This window comes from Erythrolamprus reginae, chromosome 3 (assembly GCF_031021105.1).
Source record: "Erythrolamprus reginae isolate rEryReg1 chromosome 3, rEryReg1.hap1, whole genome shotgun sequence".
NCBI lineage: Eukaryota > Metazoa > Chordata > Lepidosauria > Squamata > Dipsadidae > Erythrolamprus > Erythrolamprus reginae.
The window spans coordinates 119,401,031-119,428,914 of NC_091952.1; the positions used below are offsets into that span (position 1 = coordinate 119,401,031).

General features: G+C 39.0%; 1 protein-coding gene across 2 annotated transcripts in view; it reads left to right on the top strand.

Annotated features, from left to right (window-relative positions):
• FNBP1L (formin binding protein 1 like) overlaps positions 1 to 27,884 on the top strand; it is a 63,544-nt gene that overhangs the window by 12,317 nt on the left and 23,343 nt on the right. For both annotated transcript variants that reach the window (XM_070746495.1, XM_070746496.1), the window contains exons 2-8: positions 14,303 to 14,418; positions 19,284 to 19,337; positions 20,471 to 20,618; positions 21,392 to 21,454; positions 22,768 to 22,872; positions 24,299 to 24,427; positions 25,744 to 25,890. In XM_070746495.1, coding sequence (XP_070602596.1) covers positions 14,303 to 14,418; positions 19,284 to 19,337; positions 20,471 to 20,618; positions 21,392 to 21,454; positions 22,768 to 22,872; positions 24,299 to 24,427; positions 25,744 to 25,890 — 762 coding nt within the window. The remainder of the gene's footprint in view (positions 1 to 14,302; positions 14,419 to 19,283; positions 19,338 to 20,470; positions 20,619 to 21,391; positions 21,455 to 22,767; positions 22,873 to 24,298; positions 24,428 to 25,743; positions 25,891 to 27,884) is intronic.

Genomic DNA, 27,884 nt, shown 5'->3' on the forward strand with positions numbered 1-27,884 from the left:
ATCCTAATTTTATTTTTTAGATATTTTTCTATAATACTGCAACTGAAAAGAGACTTAATGGCTTACATAAACTATAAAAAACCAGTAAGAGCATTATATATTGTGTTTCTTTAAAAAAGAAAGGATAGTGTCATACATTCCCACTAGACGTTTTCTATGTAGGCTTAAAGGATCAGACTTATGGAAAAATACAATTAATTGTTAAATACTATAGGTCTATAGATTGGTGAAGTATGAGGTTGGGAATTCCTTAATTTAATTAAAATAATTATTTTGGAGAACTTCACTGAAGGGTGCTGTATAGTTGAGACAGGGTTGTTGTTGAAAAAAGAAAGTTCCCTTGTAGTTTTTAGAGTGACTTGCTATTGGTGAGTTAATTGGTATGTACATGGTAAGGTTATACTTGATTCTAATTCAGTGGTATCTTGGCAAATAGTTTCTGTACTTAGCCTTTTGGATTATTTTCAGTTCTTCCAGCTGTATTATAGTTCTAAAAGAGGAGGAAATAATGGAAGCTGAAGGATTCCATCAAATGTTGATTTTCTGACTGAAATGCTTGCCAAATACAATTGGTTCTGTAACCTACAAAATCTTGACTCATAGTTGTAGGTTTTTTTGTTCTGGCACAAAATATGTTTGAGGTATTACATCATTTTTGGATATCTGCTAAATCTGAAAACTGTTGGATATTCTTAGTCCCTAAAATTACGCCACCGTCAAAAACATATAAAGACTGTCATTTTAAGTCTGCGGAGAGGGGCGGCATACAAATCAAATCAAAGAAAGAAAGAAAGAAAGATAGATAGATAGATAGATAGATAGATAGATAGATAGATAGATAGATAGATAGATAGTTCATAACTCTAAAACACTTTTTGTGTGTGCAGAGAAACTATTTTTTACAAACATATTCCATACAATCTATCTACAATGAATTCCAAGCATTTCATTAAACTGATTGATAGTGTTTGCTCCTTAGCATTTAAGCATATCAATTATTTGCTGAGCAGGGAGGGACTGTTAAAATCAATCTAGTACCAGTTGGGACAAAGCAAATTTGCTTAATGAATATTCCATTCCATCTACTAATATAATTTTGAACATTGCCGGATAAATTATTGCTAATTAAGGGCCCTCTTAATAACTTTAATAAATTAATTTAGAAATCAATACAATATTTACAGAATCAGTTATTGCTTATATAAACAAATCTTACAGGCCAACTCCTAATATTATTATGTTTGGTAGTTTTCCCAGTTCCAGTGGTTGAACATTGTCATAAATCATTGTTCAACTATTATTGTATCGGTAGCTACAGAAATAAAAACATAAGATGGACAGGTACCGTAATATCCTTGGAAACTTTAAACCCCATCTCAGTATTAAATTCTGATGATATTTCTGTTCACATATCAATGAATAACATTGTCTGGATGGCTGTATGATTTTTCTTTAGCAAGATCACATAGCTGGAAACAATGCGGTAGAATGTATTTCCTATAGAGATCACAGTGTGATTTTCTGTGCCATCTTGCTGTGCATAAGAGGCCAACAGAGATTCCAGAAGACCTGCAAAGCAATCAATACCTCTTCATAGCTAAATCTAAATTATTATTTTGCAGTATGGAAAGCCAGGGATTGCGGACCTAAGTAAGAATGGAAAATGCAACTGGAGGGTAGTAGTAAGACCTTTTGAGTAGGATATGATAATACAGCGATCCCTCGATTTTCGCGGGGGTTACGTTCCAAGACCTCCCGCGAAAATCGATTATCCGCGATATAGTGGTGCGGAAGTAAAAACACCATCTGCGCATGCGCGCCCTTTTTCCATGGCCGCGCATGCGCAGATGGTGGAGCCGGGGAGCGACGAAAGTGCGGAGGCTGTCAATGGTTCTTTTTAATGTCAGCCACCCTCCCAGTGCCTCCGGCCTCCTCGCCGCTACCCCCCGCCCGCCCGATTCGCCCCTCTCACCGGCTTTCTTGGGGCACGAGTCCTCCTGCATCAGCGCTGGCGGCAACGGCTTCTCGGCTTTTAGAATGCCCGCCTCCTTCCCTCCTTCCCTCCCTCCTTCCTTCCCTCCCTCCTTCCCTCCTTCCTTCCCTCCTTCCCTCCCTCCTTCCTTCCCTCCTTCCTTCCCTCCTTCCCTCCCTCCTTCCTTCCCTCCTTCCCTCCCTCCTTCCCTCCCTCCCTCCTTCCTTCCTTCCCTCCTTCCCTCCCTCCTTCCCTCCCTCCTTCCTTCCCTCCTTCCCTCCCTCCCTCCCTCCCTCCTTCCTTCCCTCCCTCCCTCCTTCCTTCCCTCCTTCCTTCCCTCCTTCCTTTCTTAAAAAGCACTTAAACAATGACAGAATAAAAACCTCCAGCCCTCACCTGTGTTTGAATTTCATTCACTCAGTCATCCATTCATTCATTCTTCTGTATGCCACTCAGTCCCAACACTTTTAACCCACAAATTACCATTTCCCATCCCCTTAATTACCATTTCCCCTTCCCATTACCTGTACCTGTACTGTACATATTGAATAAGACACTTAGTCATCCTTATTATAAATGATAACAATATTTATTTACATATTTACATTTGGGGGGGGAGGGTTAGCTTAACTAGGATAACTCGGGATCTTCTTCTATCACCATTTCTATAATGGACACTGCAGGTGATGGTGTGACAGACCTCTTGGTTTTCGTGACAAACATAGTTATGGGCAGTTGTTGGCGCAGTTTCTTTTTCTGGGCTAACATGGCTCTGTATGGTGCAAAGGTGTTGTCAAGGGAGGCCTTAAACAGTATAGAGCGAGTCATGTTGGGATCCCAAAGTTCCACCATGCGTTGTACATTTGCAGCAGCTCTGTTCAGTTCTGCAAGCTGCTCAAGCGTTAGGCCAACATCTTCTTCTTCCTCAGCTTGGTCAGCTTCCACTTCCTCCTCCTCTTCTTCACTCGCTGACCTGGTCAGCTCCTCCAGATCTTTGTCTCTCAGTGGTAGGCCATGCTCATCAAGCAAACCATTGACTTCCTCTGGTGTCATGTCAACGAAGCCTTCTCCACCCAGTGCCTGTGCCAGCTTCACAGAGTTCTGGACTGCAGCATATTGAATTTCTTCAGGAGCAAATCCCTTGTAATCATGCACCACTTCTGGCCACAATTTCTTCCAGCAGGCATTCATTGTCTGTGACTTCATATCCATTAAGGCATTCTGAATGTTCTTCAGACAAGATGCAATCGTGTACTGACGCCAGTAGGCCTTCAATGTGAAGTTTTCATCAGCATCCATTGCTTCCACGATGCTTCAAAGAGAATTGCGCGTGTACAGTGCCTTAAATGCGCGGATAACACCTTGATCCATCGGCTGGATAAGCGATGTGGTGTTTGGTGGCAAGAATTCGACTTGCACCCCAGCATGTTCATGTGCCAGGTCATCATGGCCTCCAGCATTATCCATTAGGAGAAGCACTTTGAAATTGAGTCCTTTGACAGCCAAATAAACCTGCACCTGTGGGATGAAGCACTGATGAAACCAGTCCCGCGTGAGGGGTTTTGTAATCCATGCTTTAGGATTATGCATCCAGTACACTGGCAATGCATTCTTATTTCTGTTCTTGAGGGCTCTTGGATTTCGTGACTTATAAATTAGCCCCAGCTTCATCAAAAAGCCTGCTGCATTCCCACACATGATCAAAGTCACCCGATCTTTCATGGCCTTAAAGCCAGGGGCTTTGGCTTCATCTTGCATCAAGAAAGTCCGTGAAGGCATCCTCTTCCAGAACAGGCCTGTTTCGTCCATGTTGAACACCTGTTCTGGAAGGTAGCCCCCTTCTGCAATTAGGTCTTTAAACGTGCCCTGGACGTAGTTTTCGGCTGCACCTGTATCTGCTGAGGCAGCTTCTCCATGCAATGACACACTCTTCAGGCCATAGCGCCGTTGAAATTTCTCAAACCACCCTTTGCTTGCTGTGAATGTGGCTGGGGCTGAAGAAGCAGAAGATGTTGATGGCTGGGGGTCTTGAGAGTCACCAGCACCTTCATCTACAGAGAATGACAGGAAAGGGAGAGAGAAGTGACTTGAATGAAAGCATACAGTACTGTAACTCCTTCCTTCCCTCCTTCCCTCCCTCCTTCCCTCCTTCCTTCCCTCCCTCCTTCCCTCCTTCCTTCCCTCCCTCCGTCCCTCCCTCCCTCCTTCCTTCCCTCCCTCCTTCCCTCCTTCCCTCCCTCCTTCCTTTCTTAAAAAGCACTTAAATAATGACAGAATAAAAAACCCCAGCCCTCACCTGGGTTTCCCTCATCTGCATCGCCTCCTTCTGTGTTTCCAAGACGGTTGTACAGTTGCTGTGCCTTTGTCCTTATGGTGTTTGTATCCAAAGCAATGCTCTTTTTGCGGCAGTCTTGTACCCACACGGACAAAGCAGCTTCCATCTTCATGAGTTGCGCACGTATGTACCCATACCCTAATTTCATGTGCCCCACACATGTGTGTGTGACCCCCTCTGCTCCCGGTACACAATGGCATACCCGTTTTTTGCTCTCCCCAGGCTTCAGAGCCTTTCTAGAAGCCTGGGAACGGCGTAAACGGTCTTACACACACACACACACACACACACACACACACACACACACACACTGATGGTCCTCTGGAGGCAAAAAATGGCCCATTTGGCAACTTCCAATAGGGACCATAAGGCCTGTTTTTTTTAATCTTTCCAAACTCCAGACCTTTCTAGGAGCCTGGGGAGGGCGAAAATGGCCTTCGACCCCCGGAGGTCCTCCGGAGGTTTCAGAGCCTTTTTAGGAGCCTGGGGAGAGTGAAAACAGGCCTTCCCCACCCCCTCCGCCTGTTTCCTGACTCCCAGTGGACCCAGAAAATCAGCTGGACCCAGAAAATCAGCTGGGCAGCGTCTGCATGCACGTTGGACTTGAGCTCACATGCCCACCAATATGGCTCTGTGCCATATGTTACCATCACTGACTTAATCCATTCAGATTTTACAGGGGTTTAAATTAATGATACTTTCTCAATATTGATTGTTATACCAATGTTACCACGCTAATCTTTATGAGTACTCATTCTAATTAATTTTGTTGTTCGTAATGATTTTGCATATTGCTTCATAAGAATTAATGTTCTGTGATAGACATTGAATTGAGAAGACCTTGATGCAAGCATGCTCATCCATAAAGCTTATCAAATGTTCTTTTTCTAGTAACCGTTTCCCAGCTTTTACTAATTTATAGAATAATTATTAGAATAGAGATAATCCTGTACAGTGGTCCCTTGACTTTCGCGGGGGATACATTCCAAGACCGCCCACGAAAGTCAAATTTCTGCGAAGTAGAGATGCTCCCTTCCTTCCTTCCTCCCCCTCACTCGTCCATTCCTGATTTTACTTACCCCCAGAACCCGCAGGGGCAACGGGGCGGCAAGCTTGGGGCTTTGCTGTGCTCGCTGCGTTGGTGGCGGGCAGCAGTAAGTCTCGGCTTCAAGTGGAGCGTACCAATGCTCTGAGAATTAAAGGGGAGGGATCAGGAGGCTTGGGCGGAAGTGGAGCTTTAATTTAAAGAAGTAGGACGGCTGGGGGAGGGAGGAGGAGAGTTAAAACACACAGTATTCTACATCGAGCGGCCCCGGAAAACCCTTAGTGTGCAAAAAAAACACAGATAATTTTTAAAATAATATTTTTTTGAAAAACCATAGTATAGACTTTTTGTGAATGTCAGACCCGCGAAAGTCAAGGGAACACTGTATATGCTACTTGGAGCTATACAAGTGCAATGCTTGATGCTTTCAAAGTTTTTACTAATTTTTCATAGATTTCTTCAGTGTGCATATAGAAAGCACATCCCAGTATTTTTCAGTATGAACATGTTGGTGATAGGGAGCAGCAAGCTGTGGCACAATTGTAGCTTCTTCTGCATACTATAAATGCAATAAGAGAGACCTCTTATTTGTACAGACTATTTCGCAAATGGCTGAAAAAGGAAAGTAGTTATATTTTATGCTTTTTGTCACAGTATATGCAGTATATAATGCATCCTTGAGTGAAGTTATTTTTATTTGTTTGCATTAAAACGCAAAAAGTTCAAGTATAGTAGTTTTTTTATGTAATTGGTGGTAGCTAATGTCATCGTAGTTGATTAAATATTAAGTAGTGTGTCTGGTTTCAACATTATGCATGCTGGCGTACTTCCACCTGAGAAATAGATCTACTGATCAATACAAATTTGTGTAACATAGATGAAAGTGTTACTTTTTAATTAGTTCTTCTCAAATACTGCATGCCAACTATTCCTAAAACACATTGGTTGCCAAAAAGATATCTGAGAATTTTCTCTGCATATGGAAGGATTAGAATAAAACTGCAGAGCAGTATAGTCATGAACGTTAGAAGTCTGGAGACGCTAAATTTGATTTCTTGAATGTTACCATATTTTTTGGAGTATAAGAAACACCTTAATTTGGGGGGGGGGGAAACAAGGAAAAAAGGCCTCTGCCTCCCAGCAATTTGCCAAACAGTACAGATCATATACACTATTTGCTACATATTTCTGTGCATGTGTGCCCGACCCATAGAAATAGCAAAGAATTGGAGAAATGTACAGTATGGTAGTACAGTATATTAATCCCAGAAAGTTTTCTTAAATGTAATCACACTAACTCCTCCAAATTATTTAAATAGATCTACTCCAAACTTTACTAAGTGAGGGTTTTACTCAACTTCCTTAGCTTAATATTAAACAGGACACTGTTACATTTCAGTTTATATTTTTAAAGATCTTTAAAATTGATGGGGCTTTCTGGAAGTATTCTCTGCTATTTAAAAGAAGATACAATAGTGCTGGGTCTCTTCAGATCAAGCATTTATTTTTAAAAAGCTTCTTCATTTTGTTAAGTTATAACAAAGCAGTCTTTAAAAAATAAGTCTAATAATTTGAACATTATATAGGCATTTATAATTATCGACTTACCTCCTTGCAGCAAAAAACAAACAGCCAGTTTCAGCACAGTCTGATCTCTCCAGCAATTTGCTTTCATGCAGCTTTAGTTTCACTTTCATTTTAGCACATGGGCTTGTTGGCAAATTCAATCAATCAGCTGAGTGTCAGGAGGCAACTAATCAGTGGCTTGTGCTAAGCAGGCTCTGCTGCTGTTTGCTGCAAGGAGGTAAATTGCTGACAGGCAGAGACCAAAGAGTGGGGGTGGAGAGGTGGGGCTACATTCAGTGTACAAGACGCACTTAAGTTTTCATCCTCTTTTGGGGGGTAAAAAGGTGTGAAAAATATAGTAGGTGTCAACATTGGATATGATATGGGAAACTTAAAAACAGGGAAAACATTTTTTATTTGGAAAAATACTATTAGTATTATTACTAATAAGTAATATTATTACTCTACTATTAGTAGAGTACTGCCATGTCTAAGCAGAGATCAGACTTCCAATAGGGTGAAAAAATGAGTCGTTATAATCATGTTGTTAAGATTGATTAAAATGCAGCTGACCAAATTTGGTCATATGTTTTATGTGGTGGCGAGAGTAAGTGTACAAATATATGAGCTATAATTTGTTAACAAGGCTAAAACAAGGTATCCCTTTGTAGCCACATATTGCTTCACCTTCCACTATTAATTTTATTGTGTCCTATTTTGTAAAATTGAATTGCATTCATCTGTCAGATGCAATGCTTCTAATATGAAGTGGCTGAAATTGCCTGCCTACATTCAGCATATTTAATGGATAGCTTATTAAATGTCTTGAATGCTATGGGGATAGCTGCAATTTTAAAATTCTCTTTCTCTGAAATATACATTTCAGCTAAATAGAGCTTAACGGTGATGAGAGTAAATGTTTTAATCATTGGATAGGACAGTGATGGTGAACCTTTTTGTTGCCATGTGCCAAAAGTATATGCATTTGCTCACCAGCACTCCCACATACCAGCACCCATAATGTCGCTACTGGCTTTCCAACCACCGGCAGGCAACTTGAACCGGGAGCATTTCACTCCTGGTTGGAAGCCAGGTTGAGTGAGGCAAGCCAGCTTGCGATTCCCGAGAGGGGTCGGCTGGGTGGGCTGGGCCATGGTGTGGCAGCTGCCATTTGTGTTCTTCTACATTCTGTGCAAGTACAGAATGCTTCGTGCATGCACAGAGGGTAGAACCCAGAATCCAGATAGTGGCATCTGGGCAGAGCTTCGGATTACCATTGCTACTGGCTTTCTGACCACCAACCGGGGAACAGTGGCTTCCAGCAGGGAGGAGCCCAGGCAAAGCCCCATGTTCAGAGCTTCTCCAGATGGCACATGGCACTGCTGAGGTGGGGGTGGGAACAGACAGCTACTGCTGGCCAGGGAATGGTGGCTTCCAGTGGGGAGGAGCCCAGGTCACACGGTCATCTGCACAGGTAGCCCACCACCCCACTCTCACTGCCTGCTCATTCACCAGTGCTCCATATTGCCTGAGGCCATCCAAGAAGCCCGCATGGGCAGGGAAGAAGGGAAGCCCGCATTACCTTGCTCTGCTTCCTTAGGAAGCAATCGCCGAGGTCCCCTCTCCACATCTTTTGACATGCGCACCTTTTGGTGGTCTTTGCATGCGCATGAGCACCAAAACAGACCAGGTGGTCGGTGCTCATGTGCATTCTGGAAACAGGAAGATCATCTTTCTGGAATGTGCATGCGCAATGGGAGGCTATTCTCATTACCATGCCCATGCGTATGAAAACTAGCTGGCGGCACACGGGAACCCAGAAGAGCAAGGGGTGATGGCTCTGCACACCCAGAGAAATAGCTCTCGGTGTTATCTCTGGCACGCATGCCATAGGTTCATCATCTCGGGGCTAGGAGACGTCCTGCTCAGAGCAAACAGTATCTATCTCCAGACTACTTAAAATGGAGATAAACTATTTAGTTTTCCATTTAATCTGTTTGGATAAAAGACAATACTTCGTTCCTTATTTTGGTAATAAATCAATATCCATTGTTTTGGGATCATCTGCTGATGACTGCAGCGACGTGTGTGTTTGCAACAATAAAGAAATGCCTTTTTCAGACTATTTAATTTTCCAAGTTTAGTTCATGGTATGGACTTTCTTGTCCCCCCCCCTTACTAATCAGATGTGATTTAATTTATTAACTGTAATTGAATTTACATGGTACTGGATGTGATTCAATTTATTAACTCTAACTTTATTTACATAATACTAGAAAGAATAACAATTAGCAGTCTTCAGCATGGCTGTTATTTTTCCCTTTTCTTTCCACTTGTTTTCATTTCTGATGAAACATTTCTTTTATTTTTCTTGTATATGCTTATTAGTGAAGACCTATCTTTCCACCCAAGTCGTTGGTAGGGTAGAGAGAGACACTTTATCTAGTTTTTAAACTATTTTTATCCTTTATTGATTTTATTGTAATTTTCTTTTTTGATTGTTGTGAGCTACATATGAGCTACAGTGGCACAGCGGTTATTTGATCACTAGGTTTGGAACTACAGTAATACCTCATGATACGAACTTAATTGGTGCAAGGAGGAGGTTCGTAAGACGAAAGGTTCGTAAGATGAAACATTGTTTCCCATAGGAAACAATGTAAAGTCAATTAAGCCGTGCAACCAAAAAAACCCCCGCAAAAAAAACGGCTTTCGGAGACTGCTGGGAAGCCGCGCGGCTGTTTTAAAAGGTGACAGCCGGCCTGGGGGGCTTCCCAGCACCCCCCGAACCTGGGTTCGGGGTTCGGGGGGGGTGCTGGCAAGCCCCCCAGGCCGGCTGCGACCTTTTAAAACAGCCGCGTGGCTTCCCAGCAGTCTCCGAACGCCGGTTCGTAACTCGAAAAAAGTTCGTAAGAAGAGGCAAAATTTTTCTAAACCCCGGGTTCGTATCACGAGTTGTTCGTAAGACGAGGGGTTCGTATCTTGAGGTACCAATGTACAGATAAGAAATTACTACTGTTTTATTATTTATTTTAGCATTGTTTTCTCATCCTCCCCTTCACTGGAATATATATATTGTTTTGGCCATGCTTCCCTCTTTTATTGTGCTTCTGATATTCATAGTTATTTTTTGGAACGTGCCTTTGTGCAACATGGAATTGAAAGGGTATGGATGAACTCTCTTAAACATGTTTTTTATTTCATCTGTGATTAAATTACACAATTTCCTGTGAGATACAGCAAAAGCATTTACTGAGGTCATATTCTTTATGTTGCATACAGAAAGAAGCAACAGGTAGTTAAGTTACCGTAAATTGTTATGTCTATGCTGGGTAATCATTTTCTCTATGATACAGATCTGTTTTTTCTTTTCTCTTTTGCTGAATAACAACTTTATAAGCATCATATGTAACCTTATTTTGAACGAAAAGTAAGAAATCCAATAAATACTGTAATTCACTTTTAGATTTTAATTAAGAAAGCAGTACTAGTTCTCTTAACGTTACAATTTTTCAAGAAAAAAAATTAAATATAATTTAATATATGATACTGTGAAACTATAGGTCCTGATAGATTTATGATTGACTGAAATAAAATATTGTATACATATTTTAAAATGTCCTATTTTATGGCAGACCTGTGATAATGCCTTCTCACACTAATTTCAATAAGTAGATTATTATATAATATATTCAAGTTACAAATCAATTTCCATAGTAAACTCAGCTTATCCACCAGAAAGCTAATATCGTTCAATTTATAAATGATATCATAGAATTAATTCATTGTAGTTTGTATCTAGGTTGTTATTCAGATATTGAGAAAGGTTTTAATTTGATTTCTTGGAACATGTGATTTACTCAGCCCTTAGATCATTAGTGATTAACAAAAAAAATTTTTAAATTTCATTTATTTTATAGAAAGGTGTTAAAGATGCTTTCTTTTAAAAAAATACAGTTTTGTCTTAAAATCTTTTGTTTTAGAAATTTTGAAAACATTAATATTTTAGTAGGTGTGATAAAACCAAGATGTTTGTGTAGTAATGATTTATGTTTTATAACTATATATTCTTTTCTAATTTATTCATAATTGGATTAAATCAGACTTGGTAGCATTGAGTCTTAGTTATAGGTTTTTAGGTTGTGTTTTGATTGTTTTACGTATCATAGTATAAAGGTTTCTAAAAAGTCTTCAATGATACATTTAAACTGTCGATATTTGCAATAAAGAACAAATTCTAGAGAGCTTATATGGAACTTCTTTCAGAAAGATGTAAATGAGATGACTTTGAAGGTCGATATTGTAAGAAGCTGACCTATTTTTAATGTTTTCACATTCAGAAATTGGTTCATTGGGTTTATGCTTATTCTATTGCTATTCTTTGAAATTCATAGGCTATCGATGTGATTTTAACTGAACAGTGGTTACAGTATGTGACAGAACTGAATACACCCTCTCACATTTTGTAAATATTTAAGTACCGTATATATTTTCATGTGACAACACTGAAAATATGACACTTGGCTGCAATGTAAGGTATTGAGTATACAGCTTACATAACAGTGTAAATGTGCTGCCCCCCTCAAAATAACGCAACACACAGCCATTAATGTCTAAATGCTGGCAACAAAAGTGAGTACACTCCTAAGTGATAATGTCCAAATAGGGCCGCACCATTAATTTCCATCACCGTCTAAACCACTTGGGCATAGAATTCACCAGAGCTTCACAAGTTGCTACTGTAGTCCTCTTCCACTCCTCCATGATGATGTCACAGAGCTGATAGATGTTAGAGACCTTGCACACTCCCACCTTCGATTTTAGGATGCTCCTCAGATGCTCAATAGGGTTTAGATCTGGAGATATGCTTGGCCAATCCATCACCTTTATCATCAGCTTCTTTAGCAAGGCAGTGGTTATTTTGGAAGTGTATTTTGGGTTGTTATCATGTCATAATACAGTCCTGCAGCCCAATTTCCGAAGGGAGGGGATCATGCTCTACTTCATTATGTCGCAGTCCATGTTGGCGTTCATGGTTCCCTCAATGAACTGTAGTTCCTCAGTGCCAGCAGTACTCATGCAGCCCCAGACCATGACATTCCCACCACCGTAACTCTGTGAGGGGATGCACTCACTTCTGCGACAAACTGTATATCCAATAATAATAATTTATTAGATTTATATGCCGCCCCTCTCCGAGGACTCGTAGCGGCTCAAAACAGCAAAACACAATGTACAAATCTAATGTTAAAAGCAATTTAAAACCCTTTAAAACCCGACAAAGATCATCCATCAGCACGACCAAAGCAGTTTCCATGCTGTAGCCAGGCCTGAATCCTGACTGTTGAGGGCCTAGATAAACGGCTTCTTCCAAGGACCGCTGGAGCTGGAACGACACCACCTTCTCAACAACCTTCCCCATAAAGGGAAGGTTGGAGACTGGATGATAGTTTGTTGAGAATGGCTGGGTCCAGGGAAGGCTTCTTGAGGAGGGGGCGCACAAGTGCCTCCTTGTAGAGAGCCAGGAAGGACTCCCCCCTCAGAGAAGCGTATCTTGCTGTATATCCAATATCTTAATTATATCAAATTATGACCCACTTATGTACAAGGAGTATACAAAATAATTATTATACAAAATTAGAAAGAGCACTTGCTGAGATTTCCAGCAAGGAACTGCTGATAAGTGCTGCTCATCAACATTTGAATTAGTTTCTTCATTTCTCACAGAGGGTCAAGAATTTTGACCACATTTTCTAGGGTCCTCCCCCAGGGTATCATTCCTAGCTGTCTGTTTTACTGGCCATCTGTATTTCCAGCTTTCCTTCATATTATATCTGATTTGTTTATATTGCTGATAGTTAATTCTGATTGTGTGGGTTTTTAAAAATTTCTGTTAAATTACAATATGGATTTGATATTAGTATTTTTGCTATGTAGTACTATATTATTGCTATTGTAAATATTTGTTTAATAAAATAGCCAGTTCAACTGTTTTTCCTTCAGAATTAATGTTAACCCTTTTGATTCTGCTATCCATTTTACACTTGGAAAGTTATATGATTAATTAAGTAAATTACATGAAAATACATTTTCCACAAAAGAGTGTACTGTATTTGAGTTCAGAATATCTTAAAAAAAAATCTCTTGTTCATAATTTTCTCTAAAGAGAGAAGAGCTAATTTGTGAGCCCCTATTATAATGGATCTAGAAAAAGATTATTATTATTATTATTATTATTATTATTATTATTATTATTATTATTACATATTCAGTATGCATTCAGCTTGAAGAGAATCAAAAATGAATGAGCAAATGATCAAATTAAGTAAAATAATAATTTATATAAGTATATTCCTCTAAATGTATTCTTGCTCCTCACTCACTAGTCAGTGACCTCTTTACTATGCATGCAGAATTGATCACTAGATTCATCAAAACCAATACACAATTTTAGCATACATTCTGAATCACCTTATGCACACTACAAGAGTTAATGCCACAATGCCCCCACCATTAGCCCTTACAATTTGTCTAACAACCACATAGTCCCTCCCCCTGCAGATTTTATTCTGCTAATCATTGCCAACCATAGGTGACAGTTCTTGTCTCTGTTTCAAGGCCCTTGGGCCAGATATTCCTGTAGTCATGATTTCACAGAATTTATGTATTTATTTATTCAATTTTTATGCCACCCTTCTCCTTAGACTCAGGGCGGCTTACAACATGTGGACAATAGCGCTTCTTAACAGAGCCAGCCTATTGCCCCCACAATCCGGGTCCTCATTTTACCCACTTCGGAATGATGGAAGGATGAGTCAACCTTGAGCCGGTGATGAGATTTGAACCGCTGACTTACAGATCTACAGTCAGCTTCAGTGGCCCGCAGTACAGCATTCTACCTGCTGGGCCACCCCGGCTCATGCTGTTACCTTTCCATTAAAGTGGTAGCTGTTTATCTACTTGCATTTGCATGCTTTCAAACTGCTAGATTGGCAAGAGCTGGAGTGAGGATGGGAGTTCACCTGGTCACATGGAACTCAAACCTGCACTGCCACTTTCTAACAACTGCGACTGCTCCTCTAACAATCTTGTTGCTACCAAAATCTCAGCATCCCTGGAGTCAGGGTTCCAAGTATTTCTTAAAGTATTAGTTGGATTATGTTGGGATCATAGTAGGATTCAGAAGTACTGTCTTTCTGATAGCATCATTTAAAAAAAAGAAAAAAAGATTGTGTTTGCTGAATTCTTTTTTAAAAAATGAGTGTGTTTTTGTGTATTTTATCTTTGGTTTTAGTATATTAAAAAAGAGTGTTTATTGAATTTGAGGGGGTTTTCCATTTGCCTAATGACTTTTTTTCTCTTTCCTTCCTCTTACATTTTATAGGATCAGTTCGATAATTTAGACAAGCACACGCAGTGGGGCATTGATTTCCTGGAAAGATATGCAAAATTTGTTAAAGAAAGGATAGAGATTGAACAGAATTATGCAAAGCAACTGAGGTAAGTTATTTGTAAAATTTTTATATTTTAAATTTAGATGTTAGCTAAAAATTATTGCCCAAATATTGTAATTTTGGAAGATTGAATATATTTTGGGCATGCAGTAAAAAACCAATGCTTTTCTATCCTTTTCAAATTAGTTACTACTTCCTGTAAATATCTATCTTGATTCCTTCCACTTTAATTCCGTCCATTTGGGCACAAGTAAAGACATGTTTTTAGTTCAGATATGCAAACACAAGCATGTATAACAAATGGCACGCCATGCTTTGCAAAGAGACCTGAACGAAATAAATTCTTCTAATGCAGAGGCATCTAAAAACAGTAGCTTTTTAAACTCACTATTGATCACTGCTGTTACTCATTTGCTTTGTTTGAAACATCACCTGTTTCTGCATCTTTTTTTTCCATAGAGGAGGTTATGGTTGTAGAGAGCTGAATTAAAATATAATTGCTCATTTTCAGTCCTTTTATGCTGCTTTTCATGGCTTTTCAGTATGTGGTGAAAAAAAGAAAGCTTCAGATTCTTAGGATTTCCTCTGTTATTTTTCATTGGATTATATTCTTCTGATCCTGATAGATATGGTAGTAAAGGGAATTTGTTACAGGTTTTTTTTTACCGTGATAGGAAATTGAAAATACTGAAAGTTGTAAATATATTCATTGGATTTAGCAACAGATGTCAGAGCCAATAGTGACTGTATTTTATTTTGTTTTGATGTTCACTGCTTTCTTGTTAAGGGATATTGTTGCTCTCATATAATGGTAGAAGCCATATTTGAGAACTGAGAATTTAAGCAGGGAAGCCTCCATGAAGCCCCGGAGTGCTAAAACCCATCCAATGGGCAAATTGCAATTTCGGAAAAATTGATTTCCAGTTTGCCTGTTGTGCTGTTTTTTCAGGAAGCTTCCCTGAAGGCTTTGCAGTGCGAAAAACAGCACAACAGAGTTTGGCCATTTTTTCCACGTGTCACAAGCTTCAGTGAAGTCTATGCACATGCATGGGGACCGGAGGGGGATTGTACGCATGTGCAGGGCAGTACGGGGTGTGTGCATGTGTGGGGGAGGAAATGGGTGTGGGCACGCGTGTGTGTGTGCATGCGAACCAAAAAAAGTTTGCCATCACTGGTATAAGGAGGAGGAGGTTAGACTGGAGGATCTCCAAGATGCCTTCCAACTCTTATTCTGTTATTCTGATATCCTTAGTAAGTGTGATAAAAAGGTTGTAAAATCAGGCAAAAAGGGGGTTGCACCACTCATTCAACTGTCTTGCTTGGTATTGGAAGTTTTGGTCTCAACTGGGGTCACAAGTTGAGTAATATTGTACTTGATTTTGAAGATGAATAAAGTTCTTTAAATAATCCTGTTGAGTTGAAAACTGTATAATTTGTGCATAGCCAAATGAAGTTTTAGTTACCCAAATTACTATATTTAGAAAGTTTGGCAAGATATCTAGATACTTTACTACCATGAATTCTAAATTAAAAGCAAATGTGGTTTCTTGTTTCTCAAGTATTTTTTCCTTTAATTGAAACTGAAAACATAAGAGGTTGATTGTGATCCAAATGTAGATGTGGCAGACTTTCATTCAACAGTTGTACAAATGAATTCATATTCTAAAGAGATTCATGCTGAAAAGCCTATCATTCCATAGTGAATTGCTCCCAGAATAAAAAGATTTTTCCATAAAATTGCAAATTGTCAGCAATAGTACTAAGTGCTTTTCTTGAAATATTCCAGAGAAAGAAACGTTTGAAAATGGTATTCTGTCTTCGGTTACTATATACCACTAAGGTGTGCAAAATATTTCAATTTAAACCATTTTGAATGAAAATCAATTTAAGCCCCTTTAAAATATGTTCAGAAATGTTTTGAGTTGGAAACAAAATTATTATGAGTGCAAAATCATTTCCAAAATGCTTTAAGCTAACCTGCTTTGCAAAGTTTCATACTCAAAATGGCTTAAAATAAAATGTTTTGCATATCTCTTTTATCTGCTTATGGACTAATATTTTACTTGTGCATTGAAATGTAATAAAATAATAAAAGTGTGTTGAAATAGAAGACCAGTATAAGTAAGCCGCATTTGCAAAAGTTGCAGCCTAAATCTTTTGCCACCACATCTCCCTTTAGCGCAGTGTTTCTCAAATAATGGGATGTCCCCCCCCCCCGGAGCAATGCTAGGGGGTTGCGTGTGACCCCAGGGAACATGCATGGTCCTTCTCATTCGATTCCCCCAGACGGGCAGTGTTTTTCCAGTTGCATGCTGCTCCGATCCCAGAAGAGAAAGTGGCCAGCTGGGATGGAGTGGCTACGTGGGTTCTTGTTATTCTCGGTGGGTTCTGCAGTAGCCATGAACGGCATGGCGAACCTGCTGCTGCCCAAGGAGGAGCATCCTCTGCACCCTAAAAGCCTCCTTCCACACTTTTCGCTGTGAGTGCCCAGCAGAGGCGGCATTTATGGGCCAAGCCGCCAATCCCAAAATATCGGCTTGATTAAGTTGGCCTGGCCCATGTCCAAAGAGGGCCCTCATCAGAGTAGCCTTGGCCTGCCTAACCGAAAACAGGCTCCACTGAGTTCAGTGTGACTTATCCCCAGGTAAGTGGTTAGAGCAGCCTTCCCTGGCCAATAGTTTGCTTGCAGCTTATAATTCTCTCTCTCCTCTCTTCTCCTCTCCTACGCTACCCTCTAGTCTCTTCTTCTGTTCCTTTCTATACCATGCCACACCACACTTTCTCCTCCCCTCCCCTCCTCTCTTTTCTATGAAAACAAACTAAATAAACTTTGGGAAAGGTGAATTTATTTTAACAGTAAAGCTTGAAAGGTTCTTCACACTTCCACTGGACTATCTGCCCCTCCCCAAGGGATGCATAGCTCACAGTCTGGGAAACCCTGAGTTATATTATTCTACCGTCCTCAAAACAGTGGTGCCAAAAGCAACACTAGGGAAAAGATTATGAGAAATGAATGATATCTTTTAAGTACTCTATAAAATGTGGTTGAGTTATCTGAGGCAGCTCTCCATTAAAAGCTCCTGTGAAAGAAGTCCATGAATTCCACATTGCCCTAGGAATTTTTTGACATGTGTTTAATGTTATGCAAGACTCTCCCAGGCATTAACAAAGTCAATATATAGCAAAGTGTGCTCACCCATATATCTCTTAAAGGCATAGATGGAAAATGTTCATCAACATTTTCCCATGGCCTTTTACAGTATGTAGAATGTGTTCAACATCTGTTAACCATTCATATCAGGCATCCTTCCATATTTCCAAAAGTTTCTCATTGTCACTAGCGTTTCTTAATTTTGAATAATTCATTAAATCCACTCTGCTAACTTCCCACTTTCATTTGCTATTGATGAAATGTGGATATTGCAATACAGTGGTACCTCTGCTTACGAACTTAATTCGTTCCGTGACCACGTTCTTAAGTAGAAAAGTTTGTAAGAAGAAGCAATTTTTCCCATAGGAATCAATGTAAAAGCAAATAATGTGTGCGATTGGGAAAACCACAGGGGAGGCCCTGTTTCCTCCCAGGAGATTCCTAGAGAGGCCCCTTGGAGGCTTCTCCCCGCCTTTTCCGGCCCTGTTTCCTCCCAAGAGATTCCTAGAGAGGCCCCACAGAGGCTTCTCCCCGCCTTTTCCGGCCCTGTTTCCTCCCAGGAGATTCCTAGAGAGCCCCCACAGAGGCTTCTCCCTGCCTTTTCTGGTTACAGTTTCGGAGGCTCGGGTTTGTAAGTGGAAAATGGTTCTTGAGGAGAGGCAAAAAAATCTTGAACACCCGGTTCTTATCTAGAAAAGTTCGTAAGTAGAAGCGTTCTTAGGTAGAGGTGCCAGGTAATTTTCTCATATCTAAAAACTAGAGCAGGGTTAAATTTAAAGTTAGTCCAAGGAAGAATGATTTATTTTATGTTCTTAGTATATCACTTGAGGAAATGAAATAGATTTCCTGCTGTGAAATGTGAAACATATACCATTATTCCTTTGTGGGGATATTTATGAGCAATTTGGTAACTTGAGGCCCCTGGAATCTTTGGAATTTCTGCTGTGTTCTTTTAGCGCCAGTCTTTTGCTGCTGCTATTCTTTACCCTCTTCTGGAAAATGGCTTGTTTTGGCTGAAAAAAAGCTGTTACCTGTCTGGAAAAAGACATTAAAAACACTGCTGCATTTGTAATTATAAGCTAATTTGTCAGTCTGTGCATAGAAAATTCTGCCTTTTCTTTTGGCTTCATTTTAACAGTGTGACCTTACACAGAAAGAAAATATGACAAATTGGTTTTGAATTAATATAGGTAGTCCCTGTGTGTTATGACAGCAATTGGAACTGGAATTTTTAGTTGCTAAGCGAAGCGGTTGTGAAACATGACATCATGTGACCACATTGCTTAACAATGGCAGTCCCCTGTTGCTGTAAATTAAAAAGGAAACCACGGGGGTCATTAAGTGAAGACATCATGTGATTGCAACATGGGAGAAGACAAGAATAGAAAAGTGTTTGCTTAGGACACTGAAATTATGTCCCGGGCCCGTGCATGGTTGTAAATGGCAGTCACGTGCCTGGGATGCTGCACCTTTTGCAATGATGAGCCATTGCCAAGTGCCCAAATCATGTTCATGTGATCTTGGAGATGTGTGATAGTCACAGCTTTGTACCTTTGAACAGCCATTGAATAAGAGGTCACTAAGTGTGAGCTACCTGTAATTACTCAACAGTGGAATAATTTGTGCTAGTTTGTGCTATGTAAATAATGTATGTAAATATAACTAACTAGTTGTCTTATTTTTCTGACTGGGATGGATCATTAAGCTCACCTTGCCATTTTTTTTTAAAAAAACCATCTTTCTCTTTCTCTCTCTAATAGAAATCTGGTGAAGAAATACTGTCCTAAACGTTCCTCCAAAGACGAAGAGCCCAGGTAATATGAATATGAAATATATATGGATCTTGGTCTAATCCCATTATCAGGGTTGTTGGGATTTAAATGTTTAAACCAGGTACATTGTTCTTAGAATGTACTTATACGTATATTTAAAAGTATTATTTTATAATAAAGTAAAGAAATTTGGATTAATTTGACTTCCAAATTCTGATACATTCAAGATCTTATGACTTGAAAAAAGCAGCATAAGTTTATGAGGTCTATTTTTAAGAAGCATTGTCTTTGTTCTTCCCTTCCATATATTCTTCTCTAATCTTTTCCTCCATTCAGTTCTAAACCTCTAAACCTCCCAGCGTTAATATCAGAATAATGTATCATATTTGATCTAACCCAGTGCTTCTCAATTATTTTCTGTTACCTCCCCCCCATAGGAAAGGTAAACATTTCATGCCCCCCCAACTCTCCACCGTGACTGTAAATAGCCCCCAAATTGTGCCCCACCACGAGATGCATGTCCTACCTAACACTTGTATCGGTACCTCCATTGTATTCCTCTGTGTTTTGTCCAGGGCAGCCTGTTCTAAAAGAAAACGACTCATAAGTTTGAGAAGTTTGATTGAACTCTCATCCTACTCCCTGTGGCAAAAAAAAGCACATTCTTTGGGGCCACGCCCCTTTGGCATCACTCCGCGTGTCATCGTCCCCCGCCCAGTGGGGGTGTATCCCACTATTTGAGAAGCACTGATCTAAACCAAGTGTTCAAATCTTCCACAATGTAGCAAACACATTAATTCAAAGGAAACCTATGAATGATATGTCCCATGTTCCAGATGAAGCGACTCATTTCTACATCGAGCTTAGTTTTCCTCATAATTTTAAATGTATTCCTAAAATCAGTCTTTTCATTTAACACCTTAGCAAATGCTTCTGTTCTTTGGGCGGTATTCTTTATTTTCTCCCCACACAAATTCCTGCTGATCTTACAAGTTTCTCTAAGGAGAAGTGGTTCTGGACTTTCTGTTTTGCTTTTCTTTTGAGGTTCTTTTTTTTTTTTTGATGGTCTTCACATCATGCTAGATACATTCATTTCCTTTTTGTTTTGTTGAAAAGCAGTTATACACCCACGTTAATAATGAAATGTCTTTTTTTAATGTCCTGTATTCTACCAGGTTTACCTCATGTATAGCCTTTTATAATATTCTTAACGAATTAAATGACTACGCCGGACAGCGTGAAGTAGTAGCAGAAGAATTGGGACATAGGGTATATGGCGAACTGATGAGATATTCCCACGAACTCAAAACAGAAAGGAAACTGGTAAAGGATGGGGATGGGAGATCCAAGTTACTGTTTTGCTGAACTATCTGTGAATATCAGAGCAATTTAATTATTTGATTTACAGCCCCCCCCCCTCCCCCAAAATAGATATTTCTTCTGCTTGGCTAGCTTGTATGTAGATCTTCATGTAGTCCTGCATTATTCTGTTGTAAAAATGCAGCAAACATATACCTGATTATAAGTTTCTAAAATATAGTCCATTTAAATCTATTAAAATACATGTATATTCTCCCTCCCTCTCTCTCAGTAGAGCTAATTTCTTAGTTAATTTAATTTCTTTTTTCTAGACCTATGTGATATTTAATATTCAATACATTTGATGACTTTTAGAAATATTACATCGTTGAAAATATGAAGCTGCTGTTATATACCTGAGGGAGCTTTCCCCCCAGCCTCCCCCCTCCCCAGCTATCAATAAAACTTGATATTAGTGCCCAAGGGATCCATGTACTGTAGTTATATAATCCACGTAATTACATGAATTGTAGTTCCTTCCATTATATCTTTTAAATTATTGAGGATAATTTAAATTAAAAGTGTAAAAATGCTATCTTAAATGCCAACGATAGCATTTTTACATCTTTGAAAGAAAGAAAACAATGGATGAATGCATATTAGTAATGTTAAAATGATGGTGGCTCTGTTGTGACTTACATTCTTGTTTGGCTGATATGTATCGTTTTGTGAGGTTAAGCTGAACAGTTTTGAAAGCAAGATTGGGTTTATAAAACATCATGTTTATTATGTTCCAGCATCTTCAAGAGGGCCGAAAAGCACAACAGTATCTTGACATGTGTTGGAAGCAGATGGATAATGTGAGTTTTTTTTTTTAAAAAAAATCCTTTTCTGGTTTCCTTAAGGTTGCAGTTTTATGGATGATTGATGCCAGACTGAAGACATAATTAACTTAGTTATCGTTGAGCCATCACAGTGCTTTCATTGTTCAATAGCCAAAATGGATCGTTGTGTTTGTTAGTTCATTACAGTGCTAATTTCTCAGTCACTAATATCTGCAGAAATATGACTTTGATAGATTTTCAGACTATACTTCAGCTGTCTCAAAATGTTTTGAAATTCTGCCTAGCCTTGGGGTTCTTAAGCAGGAATTTATTTTGGTAGACCAGAGGCTTAGCTTTATTAAAATCTTGTGAATCATATTTTCCCTGTTAATTGATACACTTTTGAGTTACCTGAAGATTATTTTTATGAATTAGCCTCAAAGTATTGTAGTGGGATAGTTTCAGAGTGGTACACATTGGGTTGCAAGAAATGCAAAATTTCCAATTAATATTGAAGTATTAAAAATTAATATATAAACTGTCAGTTTCTGTGGCCTACATCTTCATAGTCCCAAGTTACATGGTCCAAGTTTCTTTTTCATTCCATTCTATTAAACATTTTTACTGGGCTTCACCCATGTCTTTCTAAAAGAATGTATTATGAAGGAAACAAGTAATGATAATGGTAAGCCTAATATTTATACAGAGCTATTCTCTACTATACAAACTGCTCCACTATTAATAAACTCTACCACTGATGGTATACTGTATTTCAGATGCAGGACATTTCTATGCTACATACAAACTTTCAACAATGATTAATACTACTAAGCTATTCAGACTAGTTTATGTATTCTTAATTAGTGGGGTGTGTGTGGATACATTACTCTTGTTAATCTCATGCTACTAGTTCTTGTAATGATGCAGTTTCTGTGATGTATTGAGGATGTGATATTTTTTTCAGACAGATGGAAAACGCAAATACTTTTATATATGTGACTAGCCATAATGCTGTTCACATAGAAAAGGTAGATTATTCAGGGTTAAATTATTGTTCCTAACCTATATTTGCATCTTAGGAAAATCAATAACTAGGAAAAGAATAAGTATGTCCTAAAATAATGGAGAAATGTGATAACTAATAGCTAGCCTTGCTAATCTTAAAGTTCTTTTATTCCTAGCCTTGGAAAATGTTAGTATTAAACAATTGCAAAATGAAATGCCCACTGGTAAAAAGGAAATAATGTGGGCAGACTATGTTTCATCTAAAGAGCATGGATCTGAATTGTAATTGTGACAGTAGTGCAACCACTGATGTGTTGATTTGTAACTATGTCATTGCATTGTAGAGCAAAAAGAAATTTGAAAGAGAATGCAAAGAAGCAGAAAAGGCACAGCAATGTTATGAGAGACTGGACAATGATACCAATGCCACTAAAGCAGATGTCGAAAAAGTAAGATATTGTTATTGGAAAATAATAGTTCATATGGCTATATTTGGAAATGTTACTGGCATTTATTGAAAGAACATAGTATTTTGACCATCTAATGTGGATCTCAAAGTGTGTTGAATTAGCCAAGTTTCAGCCATCGCATTTTTTTTTCAAATTGTGGTTTGAAAATTATGGTTCTGAAATGTTCTGATTGCAAAATTTCATGAAATGTTCCATTTTGTTGGTAAAACTGCTGTGAATGTTTGAAATAACCTGTTTCACCTTTGAAAGAGAAGTTTCCACACAAATGACTGGACATTCTGTGAAATGCCACACACAAAACATTTAAAAATGCAATTTTTATAGTCCTATACTTGAGCCATTCTTAAACTTTTTTCCCCCTTGAGCGTTCTTGTTTTCTCATGGATTGAGCTGCAGATTGTTCTTATAAATCTAAAGCAGTAAAATGTGACTTGGACAAATATTTCAAATGGAGATTGAAAGCCACCTTTAGTCTTTTGAATATTTATCTAAACCAGTTTGCTGTTTCAGATTTTCACAGCAGACCATTGCTTCAATCATGCCCCTGAAACTTCCTTACCTAACTATTTTTTTAATCTTTAATTTTATTTTAAATACAAAAACATTATGGACAATACTCAAGATAAAGACTTCAAAATATTAAATGAAAAATAATGTTAAGAAACTATATGCAGTGTCTTATTTACTCAGTGTCTTGTATAGAATATTTATAAAATAGTTTATAATAGGAGTCAGCTTCTGTTGTGGGAATATGCTTTTCTGCTTATGTTGGTTGGATTTCTCCCCTTTTTTGTATTTATCCACAGATAGATACAAAATTAATATTTTTGTGACCATTTTCTCTTAAAACTAGTAGATTTGTGCAAGGATGTTTCCTTTATTTATTTATTTATTTATTTATTTATTACTTAGATTTGTATGCCGCCCCTCTCCGAAGACTCCTTAGTAAGACAGCATAAGGTCCTGCAGATGGATAGAGTGGACCAGTTAATAAACTATTCATTATTAACATTTAACTTTGCTCTTTTCCTATTTGCATTACAATATTGCTTGTAAGCACATAAAGAGCAAAACTTCTGTTAAGACATCACAATGCATTTATATTTATCATTTTGATGACATTTTGGCTTGCTGCAAATGCTGCAAAGTAGACTTAGTGTTTCCTTTCTAAATGCATTGTTGAAAGTAACATGAAAATTGATTTTAATTGATTATTAGTTAAAATCAAAAGCTTTTTAAAATAGTTGACTTCCTAGTTGAGAAACAGTTCCTATAATTTTACAAATGGGGGATATGTTGGACACAAAGACGTCATTGGGAATTAAAGATAATGAGCATGCTCTAAATAAGAATTTATTTTTTAAAAATAATAAAAAACGGTTACTGACCCATCTCTGTTTTTTAGGCAAAGCAACAACTAAACCTGCGTACACATATGGCTGATGAAAATAAAAATGAATATGCTGCACAGCTCCAAAATTTCAATGGCGAACAGCACAAGCATTTCTATATTGTCATTCCTCAAATATACAAGGTGAGTGTCAGGGTTCCAAGTAACCCCAGCCTCCCACCCCAGACTGCCAGTATGTTTTTCGTCTAAATGAATTTGGTCATGTAACTTTCTACAATTTACCATTTGTTCTACTAGATTCTGTTTATTTAAATGGATATAATTTATTTTATAAATTATATAATTACAGTGATACCTTGTCTTACGAACTTAATTGGTTCCGGGAGGAGGTTTGTAAGGTGAAAAGTTCGTAAGATGAAACAATGTGTCCCATAGGAATCAATGGAAAAGTCAATGTGTTGCTTTCACCGACAGTCCCGAGGCGGGGAATCCTGGCCGTGGAACAGACAAAGCTCCCTGGGTCGCCCCGTCACCTTAAAGCAGCGAAGCCCCCCCCCCCCCCCGCTGCCGCTTTTGCCTGGTCCTCCACAGGGGAGGGGAAGAGCCACGGTGAAACAAGCGAGAGGAAGCGAGCAAGCGGGCTCCAAGTGCAGGCACGGTTCCCCCCACCCTGCGGAGGACCAGGCAAAAGCGGCAGTGGGGGGGCTTCGCTGTTTTAGGGTGATGGGGAGACCCAGGGAGCCTTGTCTGAGGCGAAGCGCAGGTCCTTGCCACGGCCAAGATTCCCCGCCTCAGGACTGCCGGTGCAAGCAAAAGGAGGCGGGAAATTCCGGCGGGGTGGCAAGCAAATAGGAAATTCCGCCAGTGACAGTCACAAGGCAGGGGAATCCCTGCCGCAGTAAGAGAGCACACGGTAGAGCACATGTGCAGTAAGAGAGCACACGGCCCTGGCTCGGGTTTGTAAGGTGAAAATGGTTCTTAAGACAAGGCAAACAAATCGTAAACCCCGGGTTCGTATGACGAAAAGTTCGTATGACGAGGGGTTCGTAAGACAAGGTATCACTGTACTATTTAGTTTTAAATATAGAATATCATGCTAAAAATGAAGAACGTCCATCCAACTTTGTGTTATTTGTGAGATTTGAAAATGTTTTAGACATCAACAAAAGGCTAACTGGTTAATTATGGCATAAACTTTATAGTAGCAGAGTTTGTTTTGTAAGAAAAATGCTAGTTCTTAAGTTATTCTTTCTTATTTTTATTACCACAGTCTTAGGTTGCATGTGGAATACAAATCACAACTTTAATTATCGATGACTGTAGTTAGTACTTGCCAATTCTAATTGATTTTAGAAAGCATTAGCTGTGAATGCCATTTGTAAAAATGAGGTTTAGTTAAAACACCACAAATTGTACAAATGATAATTATAGGGAGGACATTGTTCCATTCTATTTGGAATGTTACTATAAAGATGTTCAATCTCTCCTTTATTATTTAGCACCTTCAAGAAATGGATGAACGACGAACCATCAAACTTAGCGAATGTTATAAAGGATTTGCAGATTCTGAGCGGAAAGTTATTCCAATAGTCTCAAAATGTATAGAAGGAATGATTGCTGCAGCCAAATCAGTTGATGACCGCAGGGTAAGTTAAATTTGTTCTGCATAATTCAGAGAGAGAGAGAGAGAGATGGCAGCCAGTCTACTCTTAGGGTTTTAGGTTTGCACATTGATATAGATAATAATGTAAATATAGCATGTTTCATTTTTATGTCTCTAAGCACTGTGGATATTTAATATAGCCTATTTCAAAAGGAAATCAATCTTTATATTTTCACATATCCCAAATAAGAGAATATTAAATCTAGATGCCAATATTAAATCTAGATGCCAATCAATGCATAATTTTTAACCCTGCTCTAGCATAATTTTTAATCTTGTAGAACTGGATTTTAAGTGTACGTATATAATTTCCTTAAGAATGTTGTTAGCAACTGAGCCTGAATGATTAATGTGTGTATTACACTATGTCAAAATTAGAGTTGACTGATTTCAAGAGATGTAAACACATACAGTGGTACCTCGAGATACGAGTTTAATTCGTTCCGGACCTGGGCTCTTAAGTCGAGCAGCTCTTATCTCGAACGACTTTTCCCCATAGGAATTAATGTAAATAATTTTAATTGGTTCCAGCCCTCAAAAAACTCACAAAGTTAGTCTAAATTATGCAGAAAGACATGTTTTTAATGAAGAAATGTACATGTACATATAAATGAATAATGAAGTTTCTTTCACTTAACTTGTAAACTTTCTTAAACTTTTAAATTTACATATGTTCAACTTCTCTGCCACCCAATCCTGTAGGACAGAGGTCCCCAACCCTTTTTGCACCAGGGACCGGCTTTAAGCGATCAAGAGAGGAATGGGTGAATGAATGGACGGAGGGTGGGAAGGAAGGAAGGAAAGAGGGAAGGGACAGGAACAGAGGAAGGAAGCAAGGAAACTTATGAAAGGGGAGAGTAAGAGAGGAATGAGTGAAGGGAGGGAGGGAAGAAGGTGGGAAGGAGAAAGAAAAGAAGAAATAGAGGAAGGGAAGGTAAAAGAGAGAAAGAAAAAGAGCAAGAAAGAAAGAAAGAAAGAAAGAAAGAAAGAAAGAAAGAAAGAAAGAAAGGGGGAAGGGACAGGAACAGAGGAAGGAAGCAAGGAAACTTATGAAAGGGGAGAGTAAGAGAGGAATGAGTGAAGGGAGGGAGGGAGGGAAGAAGGTGGGAAGGAGAAAGAAAAGAAGAAATAGAGGAAGGGAAGGTAAAAGAGAGAAAGAAAAAGAGCAAGAAAGAAGGCTGCAAGCACCCCCCCGAGCCCCCCAGACCGGCTGCAACCTTTTAAAACACGCGCGCCGCTTCGCAGCTGTCTCCTGAAGCCGAACGCGGAAGTTAGCGTTTGGCTTCAGGAGACAGCTCCTTGGCGCTTGTATCTCGAATTTGGGCTTGTAAGTAGAACAAAAATATCTCTCCCCTCCCAGCTCTTATCTCGAGTTGCTCTTAAGTAGAGCAGCTCTTATGTCGGGGTTCCACTGTATTACAGCAAACCTATTAAGATAGGAGTTGCAGTATTTGGCATCCCTGATTCTGTATTTGTTAGAGATGGCTTCAAATGTGATAAGATGATAAGAAACTGCTTCCTGCCTCTACTTAAGTCCCTTTTATTCCAAATGGAATTTCTTGTGTTCAGTGCTTGATAAAAATGAAAGGGTCTGTATCTTGGGAATCAATGCATTTCTTGGATAGATTCTATGTAACGATCCAATATAACAATAAAAGGAAAGGAAATATACCTGACAAAAATAGGAGTTAGAAAAATGGAAATACATTGGTACCTCTACTTACGAAGCACGTGTTTAAGATTTTTTTACCTCTTCTCTTGAACAATTTTCCACTTACGAACCCGAGCCGGCGCCACTAGGATGCTCCACATTGTGACTTTTATTGCTGGCCGAAGTGCCTGTCATTCTACTGCAGGGATCTCCCTTTGCTTCCCCCCACTGGGAATCCCTGAAAGGAATAATCTAGAGTTGTAAGAGGAAGAACTGCAACCTAGACCGTGGTCAATTAAACAAAATCCAAATAGAAATGTGATTTG